The 24,506-nt window shown below is 38.6% G+C and overlaps 2 protein-coding genes across 2 annotated transcripts in view; one reads left to right on the top strand and one right to left on the bottom strand.

Moving 5' to 3' along the window:
• Positions 1-24,506, bottom strand: part of LOC102959787 (olfactory receptor 2H2-like) — a 258,157-nt gene that overhangs the window by 139,769 nt on the left and 93,882 nt on the right. The window lies entirely within an intron of this gene.
• Positions 11,522-13,001, top strand: LOC102958375 (olfactory receptor 12D2-like). Its single transcript, XM_007085922.2, has one exon. The coding sequence runs from the start codon at positions 11,544-11,546 to the stop codon at positions 12,492-12,494; it is 951 nt and encodes a 316-aa protein (XP_007085984.2). The 5' UTR covers positions 11,522-11,543; the 3' UTR covers positions 12,495-13,001.

Here is a 24,506-nt window from a genome sequence, read left to right as displayed (position 1 = left end):
AAAGGTAGGGAACCCCTTTTGTGGGAGGAGAGAGGCCAGAGACTGGGAAGGGGGGAGCATAGAGGAAAAACACCCATCCCCAAAGCAGCTGGAGAGAGAGTAGGAAATTGGAAACAGCCACAGGAACTAAACCAAAAAGGGAGAAAGGAGAAAGGAGAGGGTTTAAATTCCATTAAGACAGTAAACAAGGGGAGCACAAAGGCTGCAACTCCGCAGCTCGATACCTGGTGGTGCTCTGGTGGGAAAGGTGAATCCCCAAGAACAGAGTGGGGTCTGGGAGGTTCTCAGGCCACACGGGGAAAAGCGGTTCCACTGCTGGAAGGACGTTTGGTAGACACTGTTGAAGCCACCTGGTCCCAGCAGACCCCAGAAGGTGGCCACATTCGCTGGTGCTGGGGCAAGGTCATTAAGGGTGAAGCCTGGTGCCTGATGTGTGTTGTGATTTTCATAATCCCTAAAACGCTGCTGCCACACTGTCTTGCGAACATTTTCTGGGAAGGGTTGCCACCTGGCTGCAGTCTCGGGGCACCGGCAACAGCAGGGTCCAGTGGGCATTCCTGGGTGCAGCCGACATTCGGCCATTGTTCATTCGGCCATTGCTCGATGAGACCCTCCCACAGAGGGGCAGACCGGGTCAAAGCCTCAGTCCTTCAGAAGTAAGGGGCTGGGAAAAACAGCCGCATCTGAGACAAAACTTGGGAGAGAGGTACTGCCTGGGGCCTGGTCACAGAGAGTGAAAACATGGGGAATGGACGAGAGCTGAAGACAGGACAGATGCATGATTGCTGCTCTGGGAGAACAGACTGGGTAGCTGGGTGGCGCCATTTTCACCATTCCCGCGCACGCGCACCTACAAGCGCTGCAACAATCCACCCCCGTAGGCTAGCAGCACCACCTAGGGGAGAGTGGAGAGATTACACGGAGCCCTACCCAACTGGGCCAAATTTGCTCTTCAAGAACACAAGTCTCACCGCCAGCTTAATTTATTGACTATGAAGAGCTACATAGACTGACTTCTAGGGGAAAAGGAAGCAATTTCAGTCCTACTTCAATCTGTTAGCAGGTTCATCTATTCAATTTCTTTCTTTTTTTCTTCTCTTTTTCCTTTTTCTCTTTTACACTTCTTTTCTTTTTCTTGAATACAGAAAGAGAAGCAACTCATTTTTATTTTCAATTTTCATTAAAAATATATGTCTTTGATTTTTATTACTATATTTTTTACTTACATGTAAATTTTTTCAAATTCTAGTTTACTTCCATCATTTTATTTTAGTCTACCTCAGTGTACTCACTTTTTCAAATTTTCAAACATTTTTCTTTTTTTTCTTTTTTTCTTTCTTTTTCTTTTTTCTTTTTCCTTTCTTTACTTTTTCTTGAATACATAAAGAGAAAAGCTTCATTTTTACTTTCAATTTCTTTTAAAAATATTTTTATTTAATTTTTATTATCATATACTTTTTTCTTTTATGTAATTTTTTTTTCAAATTCTATCTTACTCCCATCATTTTATTTCAGTCTACTACAGTGTATTCACTTTTTCAAATTTTCAAACGATTTCTTTTTTCATTTTTTTCTTTTTTATCTTTTTTTCTTTTTCATTTCTTTTCATTTTTCTTAAATACAGAAAATGAAAAAAATCATGTTTCCTTTTAATTTTTATTAAAAATATTTTTCTTTCATTTTTTTCTCCTATATTCTCTAATTTTGGGTATATTTTTTCAAATTCTATTTTACCCACATCATCTCATTTTAGTCTACCTTAGTGTATTCATTTTTTCAAATTCTCAAACGATTTCCTCTTTTTTCTCCCCCCCCTTTTTTTTTCATTTCTCTAATCTGTCAAACTACTTTCAACACCCAGACCAAAACACACCTAGGATCTAGCATCATCTATTCGACTTGTGTGTGTGCTTCTAATTTTTAATTTTAATGTTTTTAAATTTTAATTTCTGTAATTTCAACTTTTCTACCACATTAACTCCTTTTCTGCCTTCAAAATGACAAAGTGAAGGAATTCACCCCAAAAGAAAGAGCCTGAAGACACGACAGCCAGGGATTCAACCAACACATATACAAGCAAGATGTCTGAACCAGAATTTAAAATCCTGATAATAAGAATACTAGCTGGAGTCGAAAATAGATTAGAATCCCTTTCTACAGAGATAAAAGAAGTCAAAAATAGCCACAATGAAATTAAAAGTGCTATAACTGAGCTGCAATTATGGATGGATGCAGCAGCAGCAAGGATGGATGAGGCAGAACAGAGAATCAGCCATATAGAAAACAAACTTATACAGAATAATGAAGCAGAAAAAAAGAGGGAGATTGAGGCAAAAGAGCACGAGTTAAGAATTAGAGAAATCAGTGACTCATTAAAAAGGAACAACATCAGAATCATAGGGGTCCCAGAGGAGGAAGAGAGAGAAATATGGGTAGAAGGGTTATGGGAGCTAATCATAGCAGAAAACTTTCCTAACCTCGGGAAAGACACAGACATCAAAACCCAGGAAGCACAGAGGACTCCCATTAGATTCAACAAAAAGCGACCATCTACAAGGCATATCATAGTCAAATTCACAAAATACTCAGGCAAGGAGACAATCATGAAAGCAGCAAGGGAAAAAAAGTCCCTAACCTACAATGGAAGACAGATCAGGTTTGCAGCAGACCTATCCACAGAAACTTGGCAGGCCAGAAAGGAGTGGTGGGATATATTCAGTGTGCTGAATCAGAAAAATAGGCAGCCAAGAATTCTTTATCCAGCAAGGCTGTCATTCAAAAGATAAAGAGTAATAAAAAGTTTCCCAGACAAATAAAAATTAAAGGAGTTTGTGACCACTAAACCAGCCCTGCAAGAAATTTTAAGGGGGACTCTCTGAGGGGAGAAAAAATGAAAAAAAAAAAAAATACACACACACACACACACACACACACACACACACACACATACATACACATACACACCAAAAGCAACAAAAGATTAGAAAGGACGAGAGAACACCACCAGAAACTCCACCTCTACAAACATCATAATGGCAATAGATTCATATCCTTCAGTACTCATTCTAAACGACAATGGACTCAATGCTCCAATCAAAAGACATAGGGTAACAGAATAGATAAGAAAACAAGATCCATCTATATGCTGTTTACAAGAGACCCACTTTAGACCTAAAGACACCTACAGATTGAAAATAAGGGGATGGAGAACCATCTATCATGCTAATGTTCAACAAAAGAAACCTGGAGTGGCCATACTTACATAAGACAATCTAAACTTCATTTTTTGTATTTTTTTCATTTTTAATGTTTTTTAATCTAGATTTTAAAATAAAGACTGTATCAAGAGATGCAGAAGGGCATTATATCATAATCAAGGGGTCTATCCACCAAGAAGACCTAACAATTGTAAACATTTATGTGCCAAAAGTGAGAGCACACAAATATATAAATCAACCACACACATAAAGAAACTCATCGATAGTAATACCATAATAGTAGGAGACTTCAACACCCCACTCACAACAATGGACACATCATCTAATCAAAAAATCAACAAGGAAACAATGGCTTTGAATGACACACTGGACCAGATGGACTTCACAGATATATTCAGAACATTTCATCCTAAAGCAGCAGAATATACATTCTTCTCCAGTGCACATGGAACGTTCTCCAGAATAGACCATATACTGGGACACAAATCAGCCCTAAGTAAGTACAAAAAGATCGAGATCATACCATGCATATTTTCAGACCACAATGCTATGAAACTCAAATGAACCACAAAAAAATTTGGAAAAGTAGGAAATACTTGGAGACTGACATCCTACTAAAGAATGAATGGGCTAACCAAGCAGTTGAAGAGGAAATGAAAAAGTACATGGAAGTCAATGAAATTGACACCACCACAACCCAAAACCTCTGGGACAGAGTAAAGGCCATCATAAGAGGAAAGTATATAGCAATCCAGGCCTTCCTAAAGAAGGAAGAAAGATCTGAGATACACAACCTAACCTTACGCCTTAAGGAGCTGGAAAAAGAACAGCAAATAAAACCCAAAAACAGCAGAAGACAGGAAATAATAAAGATTAGAGCAGAAATTAATGCTATTGAAACCAAAAAACAAACAAACAAAAAACAGTAGAACAGATCAATGAAACCAGAAGCTGGTTCTTTGAAAGAATTAACAAAATTGATAAACCACTAGCCAGTTTGATCAAGAAGAAAAAGGAAAAGACCCAAATAAGTAAAATCAAGAATGAAAGAGGAGAAATCACAAACAACACAACAGAAATAAAAACAATAATAAGAGAATATTATGAGCAATTATATGCCAATAAAATGGGCAATCTGGAAGAAATGGACAAATTCCTATAAATGTATACACTACCAAAACTGAAACAGGAAGAAATAGAAAATTTGAACAGACCCATAACCAGTAAGGAAATCAAATTAGTGATCAAAAATCTCTCAAAAAACAAGAGTCCAGGGCCAGACAGCTTTCCAGGGGAATTCTACCAAACATTTAAGGAAGAGTTAAAACCTATTCTCTTGAAGGTGTTCCAAAAAATAGAAATGGAAGAAAAACATCCAAACTCTTTCTAGAAGCCAGCATTACCTTGATTCCAAAACCAGAGACCCCACTAAAAAGGAGAACTATAGACCAATTTCCCTGATTAACATGGATGCAAAAATCCTCAACAAGATATTAGCCAACCAGATCCAACAATACATTAAAAAAAATTATTCACCACAACCAAGTGGGATTTATACCTGGGATGCAGGGCTGGTTCAATATCCACAAAACAATTAACGAGATTCATCACATCAATAAAAGAAAGGACAAGAACCCTATGATCCTCTCAATAGATGCAGAGGAAGCATTTAACAAAATACAACATCCTTCCTTGATAAAAGCCCTCAAGAAAGTAGGGATAGAAGGATCATACCTCGAGATCATAAAAGCCGTATATGAACGACCCAACACTAATATCCTCAATGGGGAAAAACTGAGAGCTTCTCCCCTAAGGTCAGGGACAAGACAGGGATGTCCACTCTCGCCACTGTTACTCAACATAGTATTGGAAGTCTTAGCCTCTGCAATCAGACAACACAAAGAAATGAAAGGCATCCAAACCGACCAGGAGGAGGTCAAATTTTCATAGTAACCATCAAGACAGTATGGTACTGGCACAAGAACAGACACTCAGATCAATGGAACAGAATAGAGAACCCAGAAATGGACCCACAAACGTATGACCAACTAATCTTTGACAAAGCAGGAAAGAATATCCAATGGAATAAAGACAATCTCTTCAGCAAGTGGTGCTGGGAAAGCTGGACAGTGACATGCAGAAGAATGAACCTGGACATCTTTCTTACACCATACACAAAAATAAACTCAAAATGGATGAAAGACCTAAACGTAAGACAGGAAGCCATCAAAATCCTCAAGGAAAATGCAGGCAAAAACCTCTTTGATCATGGCCGCAGCAATTTCTTACTCAACACGTCTCCAGAGGCAAGGGAAACAAAAGCAAAAATGAACTACTGGGACCTCATCAAAATAAAAAGCTTCTGCACAGTGAAGGAAACAATCAGCAAAACTAAAAGGCAACCGACAGAATGGGAGAAGATATTTGCAAATGACATATCAGATAAAGGGTTAGTATCCAAAGTCTATAAAGAACTTACCAAACTCAACACCAAAAAAACCAAATAATCCAGTGAAGAAATGGGCAAAAGACATGAATAGACACTTCTCCAAGGAAGACATCCAGATGGCCAACGGACACAGGAAAAGATGCTTTACGTCACTCATCATCAGGGAAATACAAATCAAAACCACAATGAGATACCACCGCACACCTGTCAGAATGGCTAACATTAACAACTCAGGCAACAACAGATGTTGGTGAGGATGCGGAGAAAGAGGATCTCTTTTGCATTGTTGGTGGCAATGCAAGCTGGTGTGGCCATTCTGGAAAACAGCATGGAGGTTCCTCAAAAAACTAAAAATAGAACTACCCTACAACCCAGCAATTGCACTACTAGGCATTTATCCACGGGAAACAGGTGTGCTGTTTCAAAGGGACACATGCACCCCCATGTTCATAGCAGCACTATCAACAATAGCCAAAGTATGGAAAGAGCCCAAATGTCCATAGATGGATGAATGAATAAAGAAGATGTGGTATATATATATACACAATGAAGTATTACTCAGCAATCAAAAAGAATGAAATCCTGCCATTTGCAACTGTGTGGATAGAACTGGAGGGTATTATGCTAAGTGAAATTAGTCAGTCAGAGAAAGACAGATATCATATGACTTTGCTCATATGAGGACTTTAAGAGACAAAACATATGAACATAAGGGAAGGGAAATGAAAATAATATAAAAACAGGGAGGGGGACAAAACATAAGAGACTCATACATATGGAGTACAAACTGAGGGTTAATGGAGGGGTTATGGGAGGGGGGGTTGGCTAAATGGGTAAGGGCATTAAGGAATCTACTCCTGAAATCATTGTTGTACTATATGGTAATTAATTTGGATGTAATTTTAAAAAATAATAATAATAACATAAAAGCAAAAAAAAAGAATTAATCTAATTCTATTTCATGTCAGGAGAAGGGAGGAGGCAGAAAGGAAAATGAAAGACAATTTTTTCCTTGATTTCTCTAAAGTATACGGGTAGTATATGTGAAATACAGAAAGAAACATACAAAAGTAAATTCTGGAATAAAATACATAAATGAATTCTGGAATGGCTTTGCAAAAAATAAAAATTAAAAAATTAATTAATCTTTGAAAAGCAGGAAAGAACATCCAATGGGGAAAACACAGTAACTTCAAAAAATGCTTTTTAGAAAATTGGACGGCTATACACAAGAGAAGGAAAGTAGGCCACATTCTTACACCATACACAAAAATAAATTCAAAAGGCATTAAAGACCTAAATATGAGGCCTGAAACCATAAAGGTCCTAGAACAGAAGACAGGCAGTAATTATTCTGACATCAGCTGTAGCAGTTTCTTACTAGATATGTCTTCTGAGGCAAGGGAAATAAGAGAAAATATAAACTATTGGGACATCATCAAAATAAAAAGCTTCTGCACAGTAAAGAAAAAAAATCAACAAAACTAAAAGGCAACCTATGGAATGGAAGAAGATATTTGAAAATGACATATCTGATAAAGGAATTGTGTCCAAAATATATAAAGAACTTACAAAACTCAACACCTAGGGATGCCTGTATAGCTCAGTTAGTTAAGTGCCAACTTCGACTCAGGTCATGATCTCGTGGTTCATGAGTTCAAGCCCCATGTCAGGCTTTGTGTTGACAGTTCAGAGCCTGGAGCCTGCTCGGATCCTGTGTCTCCTCTCCCTTCCCCTCCCCTGCTCTTGCTCTGTCTCTCTCTCTCTCAAAAATAAAAATAAACATTAAAAAAATTATAAAACTCAACACCCAAAACACATATAAAACAACCTAAAAATGGGCAGCAAATATGAACATACATTTCTCCAAAGAAGACATCCAGATGGCCAATAAACACATGGAAAGATGGTCAACACTACTCAAAATCAAGGAATACAAATCAAAACTACGATGAGATATGACTTCACATCTGTCAGAATGGCTAAAATTAATGACACAGGAAAAACAGATGTTGGCCAGGTTGCAGACAAAGAGAACCCTTTTGCACTGTTGGTGGGAATGCAAACTGGTGCAGCCACTCTGGGAAACAGTATGGAGGTTCCTCAAACAGTTAAAAATACAACTACCCTATTATCCAGTAATCACACTTTTATTCCAGAAATTTTTAAAAGCACTAATTCAAAGAAATACATGCACACCTATACTTATAGCCAACATTATTTACAATAGCCAAATTATGGAAACAGCATCTTTCTGTAGTGGGTAGGCTTTTGTCTATTACACACCCTTTCACTACAATTTCACCTTTCAAGATTCCTGGCTTTACCCGAGTATCTCCTTTTAACTCATTACATGTGATGACCTTAGCTTTGTCTTCTATAAACAAAGTTGCCTAGAACATTGAAATCACTTGGGAAGTAATCAAAGGTCCTCATTTTTATATTTTATTTTTTAAATATAATTTATTGTCAAATTGGCTTGCATACAACACCCAGTTCTCATCCCAACAAGTGCCCTCCTCAATGCCCATCACCCACTTTTCCCTCTCCCCCACACCCCATCAACCCTCAGTTTGTTATCTGTATTTAAGAATCTCTTATGGTTTGCCTCCCTCCTTCTCTGTTTGTAACTATTTTTCCCCCTTCCCATCCCCCATAGTCTTCTGTTAACTTTCTTAAGATCCACATATGAGTGAAAACATATGATATATCTGTCTTTCTCTGACTGAATTATTTCACTTAGCATAATACCCTCCAGTTCCATCCACATTGCTGCAAATGGCATGATTTTATTCTTTCTCACTGCCATTTTATATATAAACCACATCTTCTTTATCCATTCATCAGTTGATGGACATTTAGACTCTTTCCATAATTTGGCTATTGTTGAAAGCACTGCTATAAACATTGGGGTACATGTGTTCCTATGAATCAGCACTCCTGTATCACTTGGGTAAATTCCTAGCAGTGCTATTGCTGGGTCATAGGGTAGTTCTATTTTTAATTTTTGAGGAATCTCCACACTGTTTTCCAGCTTCAAGACATTTTTAAAAAGAACATTCTATAAGATAAGAAGACCTAAAAGAAAACAATATTAATTAATATATAGTTTGTTCAATGGGGGAAAAGTGGAAGAATAGGTCATGTATAGGAGGGAACTTGGAATTTTATGGAGCTGGTATCACATTTGTGAAGAAAGGATCACTAGTGTGTCTGCAGAGACACAAAGTAGAGCCAGGGCTGGCTGATACTCTCACAGCATGTAAACAGTCTATAGTTCCATGTTGAATAACAGTGGTGAGAGTGGACATCCCTGCTGTGTATCCAACCTTAGGGGTACAGCTCACAGTTTTTCCACATTGAGAATGATATTAGCTGTGGGTCTTTTGTATATGGCCTTTATGATCTTGAGTTATGTTCTTCTGTCCCTACTTACTGGAGGTTTTTATCAAGAAAGAATGCTGTATTTTCTCAAATGTTTTTCTTGCATCTATTGAGAGAACCATATGGTTCTTATTCTCTCTTTTCTCATTGTGGTGCACCACAGTGATTGATTTGCTAATATTGAACAAGCCCTGCATCCCAGGAATAAATCCCACTTGATTGTGGTGAATAATTCTTTTAATGTACTCTTGAATTCAATTAGCTGTATACAGTTCAGAACTTTTGCGTCGATGTTCAAAAGGGATATTGCTCTGTGGTTCTCCTTTTTAGTGGGGTCTTTGTCTGCTTTTGGAATCAAGGTATTTCTGGCCTCATAGAATTAGTTTGGAAGTTTTCCTTCCATTTCTATTTTTTGGAACAGTTTCAAAACTATAGGTATTAATTCTTCTTTAAATGTCTGGTAGAATTCCCCTGGGAGGCCATTTGGCCCTGGACTCTTGTTTGTTTGGAGATTTTTGATTACTAATTCAATTTCTTTACCAACTATGAATCTGTTCAAACTTTCTATTTTTTCCTGTTTAAGTTTCAGTAGTCTATATGTTTCTATGAATTTATCCATCTCTTCCAGATTTCCCAAATTGTTGACATTAATTGCTCATAATATTCTCTTACCATTTTTTTGTATTTCTGTGGTGTTGGTTGTGATCTATCCTCTTTCATTCGTGATTTCATCTATTTGGGTTCTATTTTCTTTTGAGAAGACTGGCTAGGGGGTTATCAGTTTTGTTAATTCTTTCAAAAAAATTCCTAGTTTTGTTTATCTCTTCTACTATTATTTTGATTTCCATGTCATTTATTTCAGCTTTAATCTTTATTATTTCCCTCCTTCTGCTGGTTTTTGCCCTTTATTTGTTGTTCTTTTTCCAGCTTCTTTAGATGTAAGGTTAGGTTGTACATTTGAGACTTTTGTTCCTTCTTGAGGAAGATCTGAATTGCTATATACTTCCTTCTTATAACTGTTTTTGCTGCAGCCCAGAGGTTGAGGACTATGGCATTTTCATTTTCATTGGGAACAATGGAACTCAAGATAGTAACACCCAAGAGGAATTGTCTTGAATTGCATGTATGGGAAAATATCCTGTTTATTCTCACAGCGATCCTGCTCACACCCAGGGGACACTCTCTCCGTGTTTATATGTCTAAGGTCTGTGGCTCCTGAGAGGCAGGGAGAATTTCAGAAGGAGACAAAGACATTTCTGAACATGAAGAGCTCATGCTGCAATCCCAATATGAACAGTCACTTCAAATATCTTTCCTTCCATTTACAGCTGTTGGGAGTGTAAACCTGAAAAGCTGGGCAGGCTGTGAATCCGACAATCAGGTAAGAGAATGCCTAAAGACTCGGGCTGAGAGGACCCCATATTTTCTGTATGCTTGTTTATATGCAACTAAGTGCCCAGATCTAGAGCTGGTTTTCTATATTATGATGGATTCCTGATTGCGTTTGTGGATTGGGAGGGCTCTTTATACACTTTTATTGCCATATCTCATTCACACCTCAGGAGGCCTGGTTCTCTAAATATTCCCCAGAGTAAATATGTAATCTCTCAGCATTAAAACTGCAGTGAAATAAATGACTGAGTAAGGACAAGTCTGATTAGAAATTGTCTTTAAATGTTAGAAAAAGGTTTCTTCCTCAAATGAATTTTTGATCCAATTTTGTTTGGTGAGTCAGAGAACCCAAAATGATATCTGCCATAGCATTTGTATCTTACACAGGAGAGGCAGGATTAACAGTGTGAAAAAATACTGTCAAAGAAAGCTAGTCTGACCTGCATGAAGCCAGCCTTTTACAGATGTACAGCACAGATCAGGTATGTTCTCTAAATTCCTTCAACTCTACAGCCTAGAATCCCCCAGGCTATGGAGAAGTACTGCCTCATCAACCCACTCCTTTATTCCTCTCACATCAAATCTTTCTATTCTCCTCTCAGGGATTTCCCAAGCTTAGGAAAAAATCCCCTTTTTGTAGGAGGCACTCCATGTCTGCATCGCCATTCAGATTTCCTTCCATTGTTTTCATTCTCTCCTTGTCTATGTTCCTTAATTAAAAACCCTTCAGGGGCTTTCTTACAAGGTCTGGAGGTAGCAGTCTGGATGCCCATTAAAGTTTTATCAGACGGTAGATGTGCACAGCCAGAGAAGATGGTAGGTTGGCTATGTGCTCTGAGTCTCTGGGAGAAAGAAACATATTAATGACAATCAAATAAGGGGAAAAAATGGTGGACCAATGGCCCATAACCAACAGTTCACCATAATATCTAATAGTCTAATGAGGCAAATCCTATACAAGGTCTGATGTGGGAACTGTGTAAAACAACAATGCTCTCCCTCAAAGTACCATTGTGTAGACGGGAAAATCCTCAGCTGCAAAGTCTCTGATTCTCAACAGAGGTACGCTCCAGAGAGTAATTCATCCTTTCTCTTAAGTGATGCTGAATCAAACCTCAGTCACTGCATTTCTCCTCCTGGGAGTCACAGACATCCAAGCACTGCAGCCTTATCTCTTCGTGGTTTTCCTTGCAATTTACGTGGTCATTGTGGTTGGCAATGGAGCAGTCGTCCTGGTTGTCGTCTCTGATCCAAGACTCCATTTACCCATGTATTTCTTCCTGGGAAATCTGTCGTGTCTAGATATCTGCTACTCCACGGTGACACTGCCAAAGATGCTGGAGAACTTCTTCTCTACACACAAGGCAATTTCCTTCTTGGGATGCATAACCCAGCTTCACTTCTTCCACTTCCTGGGCAGCACGGAGGCCATGCTGTTGGCCGTGATGGCCTTTGACCGCTTTGTGGCCATCTGCAGGCCACTGCATTACTCTGTCATCATGAATTACCAGCTCTGTACCCAGATGGCTGTCACAGTCTGGACCATTGGTTTTTTCCATGCCCTGTTGCACTCCATGATGACCTCTCGCTTGAACTTCTGTGGTTCTCATCAGATCCATCACTTCTTCTGTGATGTCAAGCCTTTGCTGGAGTTGGCCTGCGGGAACACGGAGCTCAACCAGTGGCTTCTCAACACGGTTACCGGGACCATTGCCATGGGCCCCTTCTTACTAACACTTCTCTCCTACTTCACCATAATCATCTCTCTTTTCTCCAAGACCCACTCCTGTAGTGCACTCCACAAAGCACTGTCCACGTGTGCCTCTCACTTCATGGTGGTCATTGTTTTCTATGCTCCTGTTGTCTTTACTTACGTATCTCTTGCCTCAGGCAGCTCCATGCAGGACCAGGTCGCTGCCATCATGTACACTGTGGTCACTCCTATGCTGAACCCACTGATCTATACACTGAGGAACAAGGATGTGAAGGCTGCCTTGAATAGGATCTTCAGAAGGAGGGATGACCTGAGCATATTCAGAGCACACTTCTAAGAAAGGAATCAACAGGAGATGATAAAGTTGGTGTGTGAGGTTAGACTGCTTCTCAGATCATGTACAATATGTGTAATAGGTGGAGCTGTCCAAAGATAAATGAGAAAGTCCAGCCTGATTGTGTTAAATAAAGCATTCCTAGGTACCATAATGGAAACATGAACCCAATGGACACCAGCCATAGAATCCTAATGTTCAATTTGTGTTCAGGATATGAGTTCATAAAAATGATTTTAATGTATTTTTATGGATTCTCTAATGACATCAGGGATAGAAATATGCCTATATACTCATATATTAGGTACATGAATGCTACTTATGGCTCTTTGTGTGGCCCATCTACTTAACATATTTTATGTGAGTAAAAAAAAAAAATCTTATATTGTTACATTTTGAGGATGAATTTTGAGCCACATTTACTGAATAGGATAAGAAATGGTAATTCTCAGGGGCACCTGGGTGGCTCAGTTGGTTAAGCCTCCGACTTCAGATCTGGTCATGATCTCACAGTTTGTGAGTTCAAGGCCTGCGTCGGGCTCTGTGCTAACAGCTCAGAGCCTGGTGCCTGCTGCGAACTCTGTGTGTGTGTGTGTGTGTGTGTGTGTGTGTGTGTGTGTGTGTGTGTCTCTTTCTTCCCCTCCCTTGCTCGCACCTTGTCTTTCTTTCTCTCAAAAATAAATAAACATTAAAAAAATTTTTTTAAAGAAATGGTAATTCACAAATGAGTTAAAGGAATTTTTAGTCAGTATGTATCTCCCTAAGCAGGAGGCAAGTAAGTGATTAAAACAAATGATTTAAGCACTAATAAACATGGACAAATTAGCCAATGTTTATCTAATGAGTTTTGGAAACGTTATCTCTAGAGATGTCTTAAAGTCAACTGGAAAAACTGTAATTGAATACTGTTAAATATTACCGAAAGTGGAGACGGACTGGAAAAAAAATCTCAAAATCCCTCCCTAGCTAATCAGTATATTATTTTTCCCTCAATCTTTGGACACAAGAAATGATGAGTTTCAAAAACCTACCTATTTTTCTATTTTATTTTCCTATTTCTATGCTTTCTTCATAGATGATAAATGATACCATACATTGTAACACTGGGGAAAAGTTCAGAATTCATCAAAATGTTGTCTGTTTTCCCTACTTGTCACCAAACCCATACATAGTGAAAGATACTATGTCATAATTGTATGAATTGAGGCATTTCTGGAGCTAATGTCAGGAAGCACTATATTCCCTACTATCTAAGTCTTGGGAGTGGATACTGGGCCTGAAGGATGGCAGGGGCAGCATTTTTGACTAGAGATGCAGATAAAGACTATGACAGGCCTTTATGAGCTCAGGGACTGACTGTTCAAATTCTCTGCATCCACTTTTGTGAACACAAACAATGTGGTTTGATCTCATCCACTGTTTTTGGTCCCCCAATTCTACTTTTGTTTATAAAAAAAAATAAAATGTGTCTGTGGAGAAGACATTTCTACCCTGAACTGTCTCAGCCCCTCATTTCTGTTGATCAGAATTGTTTACAAAATCCAAGCTCCACGCAGGCCGTGAACCAGAGAAGAACACGTCATTATCTGGTTGGCTACTGCTGCCTAACACACTAGCATCCCCAAACACAGAAGCTGAAGACACCTACGCCAGTCAATTGCATTCTTCCGAGGCTCAGGAACTGGGAAGAACAGAGCAGGGCAGGGCTGGTTCTCCTCGATCATGCTTGTGCCGTGGCTGAGCTGACGTGAGCATCCTCGCGTAGAAGAGCTGAGAGCTGGCAAAGTCTCTGTCTGGGTCTCCCTTGGTCCGCTCTCTCCAAATGGCTGTTCTGTGCTTTTGCAGCATGGAGGCCTCGGGCTTGACACTCTACGGGGGGGCCAACAGACCAGGACAAAGGCTGCCAGTCATCTCTCCAACAAACCCAAGAACCAGTATTGACGTCACCTCTGTCACCTTGGACAAAATAGACACAGGCCAACCAAACTTCAGAAAGAGGAAATCCCCACCTTTAACTGGAAAGAATATCAAAAAATTTTGTGGACATCCTTAATCCACCATAGTCCCAACTCTGTCTACCAATAATTAACATTGTCCCCACATACTTTCTCTCCCTCCAAATGATCTTAAAATCTCTTCCCATTACAACATCAGTCAGAATCTACATCTTTTCACCTACACTGGGTCAAGGTATACACGGGGCTTGTTGGGTACAGTTCCTCAAATATGGTTCTTTTTGATCTAAAGAACTTCAAATTAAAGGATCAAGTTATCTGCCCTAGGTAGAGACAGACATAGATTTAGGTATATTATAGAATATTTTTCAGTTGTGCAAAAAAGAGGAAGTGCTGGCATTTGTGACAATGTGGACAGACCTTCAGGGTATAATGCAAATGAAATAAGTCAGTCAGATAAAGATAACTACCATATCTTTCACTTATATGTGGAATCTGAAAACACAAAATAAAGAAAAACAAACAAACAAACAGACAGACAGACAGACACATAAACAAAGAGAACAAACTGGTGTTTGCCAGAGGGCAGGGAGGTGGGTGGAAGGGTGCAATAGGAGAAGGGGATTAAGGGATACAAACTCCCAATTATAGAGAAAATAAATCACAGAGATTTAAAGTACAGTAGAAGGAATACAGCCAACAATATTATAATAACTTCATATGGTGACATATAGTAACTGCAATAATCGTGGTAGGAAATTCCATAATGCATATATATGTTGAATCACAGTGTGATTTCACAGCATGAAAGGTATGAGGTACATAGAAGTGAATTGGGGGAGAAAAAAAAGGCAGTTCCTCAGAGGTAGGGGAGCCCATTCCGGGGAGAGACAAAGGGGAGAGAAAGTGAGAGGGGTTGAAAAGGTGTTGCATTGAGGTCGTACCAGAAGAAAACCTCTCTGGATACACACTGGGGAGTGAGAAGTACTGAGTGTCCCGTTTGTTTGTTTGTTTGTTTGTTTGTTTGTTTGTTTGTTTGTTTGTTTTACAGTATGTGGAGCTCAAATTCTGAAATTTTGGAAGTGGGTGACTTTCTCAGGAGAGGAATTGTGGTGTGTGCTCCTGGGGAGAAGGGAGTGGGCCCGGAGTGCATAGTGTGGTGTAGCAATCTCTGGGGTGAACCAGAAGAGAACAGTCCCCTTCCTGGAGTGCTTGAGAAGAGGGTATATTGCCTCATCAGGGAAAAAGACCCTGCAAGTGCCAGTAAAAAGTCTTTCATCAGCAGGGGACAGAGACTCACCCAGAAGGAATATAACCTTTTCTGCATTTAGCGGTGCTATACCACAGATTCCGTGCAATGCACAGGTGTAGGACAGTTTTTCAGGGACAAAGGACTTCACATAGCATGGAGAGTCTCTACTCCAAGGTAGAGAAGCGGGTCCATGCAGTGCAAGGTCCTTTAAAACTTCAAATTGTGAATCCCAGCTTTGCACCAAAGAACGCACGAAAGCTCTGGTGTAGGGTGAGCTATTGGCCCTCGTTATTATGTGAACGCTGGCTGAACAGCAGGGGTCGACATCCCCAATCCAAGGAAGAGAGATTGGGTTGGGCCATTTTCCCCCAAACACCAAAATGGTGGCACTTCAGAGAGCATCACAACGACCCCCAGTGCAGGCAGGACCTGCTTAGACAAAACCCCATCCCTTTGTGCCTGGCAACTGTTTATTCACTGGGGCAGGGCAGACTGAGTCATCAGGCCTCTCCTTCAGACCAACACGGCCACACCTCACATGCACCAAGTAAACTAAAAAGACAATGCATCAAAATGACACCTGCAGTTCTGCCGGAGACAGAACCATGCTTACATTTTGTTCTTTTTTTTTTTTTTTTTTTTTCAATTCTTCTTTTTTACTTCTGTAATCAGCCTCATAATTTCTTGTCTTTTTTTTTTCAATTTCTTTTCTACTTTTTGGGGACCTCAGGCTTCATTACTCTTTTCTATTTCTTTCTTCTCTCTCTCTCTCTCTCTCTCTCTCTCTCTCTCTCTCTTTTTCTTTTCATTGTCTTTGAAATCAACCTTATAGTTTTTTTTTTATTCTCTGGGGGTTTTCTTGTTGCCTTTCTTATTCTCTTTTTTAGGGGACCAGCATTTTTTCCCTTTATCCAGGCCCACCTAGTTAAAGCTCCAAACACTCCCCACAGCAAGCAAGGAGGAGCTCTGCAGAGAACTGACCAGTGGGAAGGAGTAGCCAAAACGCAACAGCAGAAGGCATACAGCATACACCAGAAACACTCTCTGAAGTGCGAGGCCCTAGACAGCATATGACCCCTTTTTACTATTGCACTACTCTCAGGTGCAGGAAACATAACAAAGCTTTTAAAACACATGAGACAAAAATTTTGCCAAAAGGACAAGAGGGAGGAATTCTCCCCAAAAGAAAGGTCAAGAGTAAATCACAGTCATTAACTTGCTCAAAACAGATATAAGCAATAGATCTGAACAAGAATTTAAAACACTCATATGACTACTAGCTGGTCTTGAGTAAAGCATAAAAGACACCAGAGAAACACTTGCTGCAGAGACCAAAGACCTAAGACTAGTCAGGATGAAATAAAAAATGCTATAACTGACAGGCAATACTGACTGGATACAGTCACCATGAGGACTGAAAGAGCAGAGTAGACACAGGTGATACAGAATATAAAATTATGGAAAACAATGAAACTGAAATGAAGAGGAAAGGAAACTATTAGATCATGAGGGAAGACTTAGAGAACTTAGTGATTTCATGAAATAAAACAATATCCATATCTTACAGGTCTTGTTAGAAGAGCAGAAAAAGGGGACAGAAAATTTATTTGAACAAATTATAGCTGAGAAGGGAGTGGCAGGAAATATTCAATGTGCTGAATAAGAAAAATATGCAGCCAAGAATTCTTTATCCAGCAAGGCTGTCATTCAAAATAGGAGAGAGAGTTTCCCAGACAAAAAAGATAATAATAATAATAATAATAATAATAATAATGATGATTACGATAAGGGAGTTTGTGACCACTAAAACTGCCCTAAAAGAATTTTTAAAAGGTCTTTCTGAGTGGAAAAAAAGAAGAGAAAAAAAAAAAAAAGACCAAAACAACAAAGACTACAACAGACAGAAAACATCACCAGAAACACCAACTCTACAGGTAACACAGTGGCACTAAATTCATATCTTTCTATAATCAATCTGCATGTAAATGGACTAAATACTCCAATTAAAGACATAGAATGGATTAAAAAAAAACAAGATGCATCTATATGCTGTCTACAAGAGACTCACTTTATAACTAAGGACATCTGCACATTGAAAGTGAGGGGATGGAGAACCATCCATCATGCTAATGGACATCAAAGGAAAGCTGGAATAGTCAAACCTATATCAGACAAACCAGACTTTATTTTTTTTTAATGTTTCTATATTTATTTTGAGGGAGAGAGAGCACAAGCAGAGGGGTGGGGCAGAGAGACAGGGGAGACACAATCTGAAGCAGGCTCCAGGCTTTGAGCTGTCAGCACAGAGCCCAATGTGAGGTTCAAACCCACGGACTGTAAGATCATGACCCCAGCTGAAGTCAGATGCCCAATCAACTGGGCCACCCAGGAACCTAAAACAAACAAGATTTTAAAACAACTGTAACAAGAGATGAAGAAGGGCATTAGATCATAATTAAGGGGACTATCCAGCAAGAAGATCTGACAATTATAAATATTTATGTCTCCAACTTGGTACACCTAAATATATAAATCAATTAATCACAAACATAAAGAAACTCATTGATAATAATACAAAAAATAGGGACCTTAATACCACACTTACATCAATGGACAGAATATCTAAGCAGATAACCAACAAAGAAACAATGCCTTTGAATGACCTATTGAGCCAGATGGACTTAACATATATATTCAGAACATTTCATCCTAAAGCAGCAGAATACAATTCTTCTCAAGGGCACATGGATAGGTGACATACTGGGTCACAAATCAGCCCTCAACAGGTATAAAAAGATCAAGATCATACCATGCATTTTTTAAGAACACAGTGCTATGAAACTTGAGATCAACCACAAGTAAAAAATTGGGAACAAGCTCTCAAATACATGGAGGTTAAACAACATCCCACTAAAGAATGAATAGGTTACTTAGGAAATTAAAGAAGAAATTTAAAAAATACGTGGTAGCATATGAAATTGAAAACACAACCGTCCAAACCCTTGGGATACCTCAAAGGCAGTCCTAAGAGGAAAGTATACTGCAATTCAGGCCCATATCAAGAAGCAACAAAGGTTCTAAATACACAACCTAACATTAAATATAAAGGAACTAGAAAAGGAGCAGCAAATAAAGCCTAAAGCCAGCAGGAAAAGGGAACAATAAAGATTAGAGCATAAATGAATGATACACAACAAATAAAAGAAATAGTAGAACAAATCAATGAAACTAAGTGCAGGTTCTTTAAAAGAATTTTAAAAATTGATAAACCCCTAACAACACTTATCAAAAAGAAAAAGGGAGAAAATCCAAATAGATAAAATCATGAATAAAAGAGGAGAGATCACAACCAACACCACAGAAATACAAGAAATTAGAATAATATGAAAATTTAGATGCCAACAAACTAGGCAGTCTGGAAGAAATGGAAATGAATTTCTAGGAAATGATGCAACACCAAAACTCAAACAGGAATTAATAGAAAACCTTACCATAACAAGTAAAGAAATTGAATTGGTTATTAAAAATCTCCCAACAAACAAGAGTCCTGGGCCAGATGGCTTCCTGGGGTATTATTACCAGACAATCAACAAATAGTTCATACCTATTCTGCTCAAACTGTTACAAATATAGAAATGGAATAAAAGCTTCCAAACTCATTCTATGAGGCCAGCATTACCTTGGTTCAAAAATCAGACGAAGACCCCACTAAAAAAGAGAATTATAGGCCAGTACCCCTGATGAAACTGTACGCAAAACTTTTCAAGATACTAGCAAATCAATTCCAACAGACCATCAAAAGAATTATTCATCATAATCAAGTAGGGTTTATTCCTGGTAAGCAGGGATGGTTCAATATTTGCAAATCTACACCACATTAATAAAAGCAAGGAGAAGAATCATATGATCTTTTCAATAGATGCAGAAAAAGCATTTGACAAATACAGCATCTTTCTTGATTAAAAAAAAAAAAACCTCAAGAAAGTAGGGATACAAGGAACATACCTCAACAACATAAAAGGCAATATAGGAAAGACCTAGATCTAATATCATCCTCATAGGGGAAAAGTTCTCCAGATGAGAAACATGACAGGTATGTTCACTCTCACCATTGTTGTTCAACAATGTACTGGAAATCCTAACCTCAGCAATCAGGCAACAAAAAGAAATAAAAGGCATCCAAATCAGCAATGAAGAAGTCAACTTTCACTCTTTGCAAATGCCATGATACTCTACTTGGAAAACCCTAAAGACTCCACCAAAAAACTGCTAGAACTGATACATTAATTCAGCAAAATCGCAGGATATAAAATCAATGTACATAAACTGGTTGTATTTCTAAACACCAATGGTGAAGAAGCAGAAAGAGAAAGTAAGAAATTGATCCCATTGCCAACTGCACAAAACCCATGAGATGCAGAGGAATAACCTAACCAAAGAGGTACAAGATGTGTATGCTGAAAACTATAGAAGCTTATGAAAAATTGAAAACACAAATAAGTGGAAAACCTTCCTTGTTCATAGATTGGAAGAACAAATATTGTTAAAATGTCAATACTTCCCAAAGCAAGCTACACAGTCAATGAAATCCCTATCAATATAACACTAGCATTCTTCACAGAGCTAGAACAATCTTAAAATTTGTATCAAACCAGAAAAGACCCCAAATAGCCAAAGAAATGTTAAAAAAAGAAACCAAAGCTGGAAGCTTCACAATTCCAGACTTCAAGCTATATTACAAAACAGTAATCATCAAAAAAGTTTGGTGCTGGCACAAGAACAGACACATAGATCAATGGAACAGAATAGAGAACCCAGAAATGGACCAACAAGTATATGATCAACTTTTCTTGACAAAACAGGAAAGAATATCCAATGGAAAAAGAGACAGTCTCTACAACAAATGGTGTTGGGAAAACTAGACGTGATAGACAGAAGAATGAAACTGGACCACTTTCTTACATCATAATCAAAAGTATTTCAGAAATCCTAAAAAACCTAAAAGTGAGTCAGGAAACCACCAAAATCCTAGAGGAGAAAATATAAAGGAACTCTTTGGCATCAGCCACAACAGCTTCCTACTCGACATGTCTCCAGAGGTTGGGATCTCATCAAGATAAAAGGCTTCTTCACAGCAAAGGAAACAATCAATAAAACTGAAAGGCAAATGATGAAATGGGAGAAGACATTTGCAAATGACATATCAGATAAAGGGCAAGTATCCAAAATCTATAAACAACTTACCAAACTCAACACCACCCAAAAAAACAAATAATCCAGTGAAGAAATGGGCAAAAGACATGAACAGACACGTTTCAAAAGACATCCAGATGACTAACAGACACATGAAAAGATGCTCAACATCATCATCAGAGAAATACAAATCGAAACCACAATGAGATACCACCTCACACCTGTCAGAATGGCTAAAATTAACAACTCAGGAAATGACAGATGTTGGCAAGGATGCCGAGAAAGGGGGAACACTTATGCATGTTAGTGGAAATGAAAAATGGTGAAGCCACTCTGGAAGAGAGTATGGGGGTTCCTCAAAAAATTAGAAATAGAACTACCCAGCAATTACACTGCTAGGTGTTAACCCAAAGGATACAAAAATGCTGATTCAAAGGGGCCCGTGCACCCCAACATTTACAGCACCACTATTGACAATAGCCAAATTATGGAAAGAACCCAAATGTCCATCAATTTTGAATGGGTAAAGAAGATGTGGTTTATATATACAATAGAATACTACTCGATGATCAAAAAGAATGAAACTTTGCCATTTGCAACAATGTGGATGAAACTGGAGTATATTATGCTAAGCAAATCAGAGAAATACATATACCATATCATCTGACTTATATGTGGAATTTAAGAAACAAAACAGGTGAGCATAGGGGAAGGAAAGGAAAAATAAGGAGGAATGCGTGGGTGGCTCAGTTGATTGGGCATCCGACTTCAGCTCAGATCATGATCTCATAGCTCCTGAGTTCAAGCCCCACATCAGAGTCTCTACTGTCAGCACAGTCACTGCTTTGGACCCTCTGTCTCCTTCACTCTCTCTTACTCTCTCTATCTCTATCTCTCTGCTGCTCCCCAGCTCATTCTCTCTCTCTCAAATAAATAAGTAAGTTTTAAAAAAAGAGAGAGGGAAACAATTCATAAGAGACTCATATACAGAAAACAAACTGAGAGTTGTTGGAAGGGAGCTTTGTAAGGGGGTTGGCTATAATGGGTGGTGGGCATTAAGGAGGACACTTGTTGGGATGAGCACTGGATGTTGTATGTAAGTGATGAATCACTAGGTTCTACTCCTCAAACCAATACCACATTGTATGTTAACTTGAATTTAAATGAATACATTAAAATACCAAAAAAAAAAAAAACTTACTGAGAATTTCAAGATGATAAAAAAGCTTTAAATGAGGTGCACAGCCCTGTGTGGGGGCTCCAGTCACATGCACATGAAGCTGACCATATAATAAAAGAATATTGAAGACAATTTCATTTTGACTCGAGAAGAAAAATGACTTATAAACAAGACCTCAGAGAGACAAAACATAAAGAGAAAATGTACCGGTCATGACTTCATCAAAATATCATATTTCTAGACATCTGTGGGAACTGTAGATAAAATTGATGTGGGTGGTATTTTGAAAGGATGGAGACCACACTGCAGTTAGCTGTAGAACGGGACCCTTAGTTTGAACACGAGTCGCACAATTTATTGTAAAGCAGGAACATTTAATGGCAGTGAAATAAGCTGACAGTACACTCTGAGCATTTTCTCCACACACAAGTGTCAACAATGTGAGACAATGGAAGCATTCATAAACTGCATGGTGGTGGTCATTCCAATACATATATGGAAGTAAAATCACACTGTACACTTGAAACATATACAACTGTACTTGTCAATGATTCCTCAGTAACACTGAGGGGGAAACAGAAAAATTACATAAATCCTTTGAGCTCCTGTTATATTGAAAAGTAAATGTGATATCAGTACATCCCTCACTGAATGTTTGGAAAAATTAAATGAACATTTCATGTAAGAAACTCAAAACAATAGCTTCCACAATTAGAACATGATAAATGTTATTTCCGTTCTATTTTTAACATATGCTTGAATGAGGAATATTTTTAAGTGTTTTTTTTTTTTTTATATTGAGAGACAGAGAAAGAATGTGAGCACAGGAAGGGGAGAGAATGAGGAGAGAGCAAGAATCCAAAGCAGGCTTCCTGTGTGGGCCCAGAACCCAATGTCAGGCTCCATCTCACAAACCATGAGTAAGCTACCTGAGCCAAAATCAACAGTTGGCTGGTTATCTGAATGGCCCACCAAAGTACGCCCTGAAAGAGGAATTTTTATCGTCATAAATATATAATGCATTCGTGCAAAGCAACAATAATGGATCTCAACACAAAGATGGACAGGGTACATGGTGTTTATAACTGTTATAAGAAAGTTTGCATGGATGTCAGATTGCATATATTCCTGGGATGAGGCTCACAGAATATTCTCACATAAAGGTTGCAGCAACAAGAGAGGATACACAAGGAGAGACCAGCCTCATTCCTTAGAGAAAGATGTGAGCCTTAGGATGTCTATTTTAAACAAATTTAACGCTATTACCAACAATGAAGAATCTAATTTGGAATAAATAAAAGCAGTCCTACTTCTCCTTGTTCCCCTGTCTTGTTTTCCACAGGACCATAGTAAAAATTATGTAGAATGTTAAAGATTATCATCATCTGTACAGGTCAATGGAACATAACTGGCCTCCATTACTTCCAAACATTACCAAATTTCTTTCATTTTGTCACAAAGTTTTTCAGGGAAGTACCCATGATGAAAAAGGAAGAAAATGTAATTGCACTAAGAAAACAGAGGAGGCCCCTGACAATTGTGCTGTCCACAATTCTGCAAATAAGGAGGAAAAATAAAAAAGAAAAATTTACGTCAGTGGGGAAAACAAAAAAAAGATGGAACTCAAGATAGCAACACCCAAGAGGAATTGTCTTGAATTGCAAGTATGGGAAAATACCCTGTTTATTCTCACAGCGATCACGCTCACACCCAGGGGACACTCTCTCCGTGTTTATATGCCTAAGGTCTGTGGCTCCTGAGAGGCAGGAAGAATGTCAGAAGGAGACAAAGACGTTTCTGAACATGAAGAGCTCATGCTGCAATCCCAATATGAACAGTCACTTCAAATATCTTCCTGCCATTCTCAGCTGTTGAGAGTGTAAACCTGAGAAGCTGGGCAGGCTGTGAATCCGACAATCAGGTAAGAGAATGCCTTAGGACTTGGGCTGAGAGGACCCCATATTTTCTGCATGCTTGTTTACATGCAAGTAAGCGCCCAGATCTAGAGCTGGTTTCCTATTTTATGATGGATTCCTGATTGCATTTGTGGATTGTGAAGGCTCTTCATACACTTTTCTTGCCATATCTCATTCTCAACTCAGCAGGCCTGGTTCTCTAAATATTCTCCAGAGTAAATATGTAATTTCTCAGCATTAAAATTGCAGTGAAATAAATGACTGAGTAAGGACAGGTCTGATTAGAAATTGTCTTTAAATGTTAGAAAAAGGTTTCTTCCCCAAGTGAATTTTTGATCCAATTTTGTTTGGTGAGTCAGAGAACCCGAAATGATATTTGCCATAGCATTTGTATCTTACACAGGAGAGGTAGGATTAACAGTGTGCAAAACATACTGTCAAAGAAAGCTACTCTGACCTACATGAAGCCAGCCTTTTACAGAGGTACAGCACAGATCGGGTATGTTCTCTAAATTTTCT

Source organism: Panthera tigris, chromosome B2 (assembly GCF_018350195.1).
Source record: "Panthera tigris isolate Pti1 chromosome B2, P.tigris_Pti1_mat1.1, whole genome shotgun sequence".
In the NCBI taxonomy this organism is placed as follows: Eukaryota; Metazoa; Chordata; class Mammalia; order Carnivora; family Felidae; genus Panthera; species Panthera tigris.
The sequence above is the reverse complement of the archived record's forward strand: the minus strand, read 5'-3'. Positions and strand labels throughout refer to the sequence as shown.

Coding starts and splice junctions, on each gene's coding strand:
- LOC102958375 (XM_007085922.2), top strand. CDS start 11,544: ATGCTGAATCAAACCTCAGTCACTGCATTTCTCCTCCTGGGAGTCACA.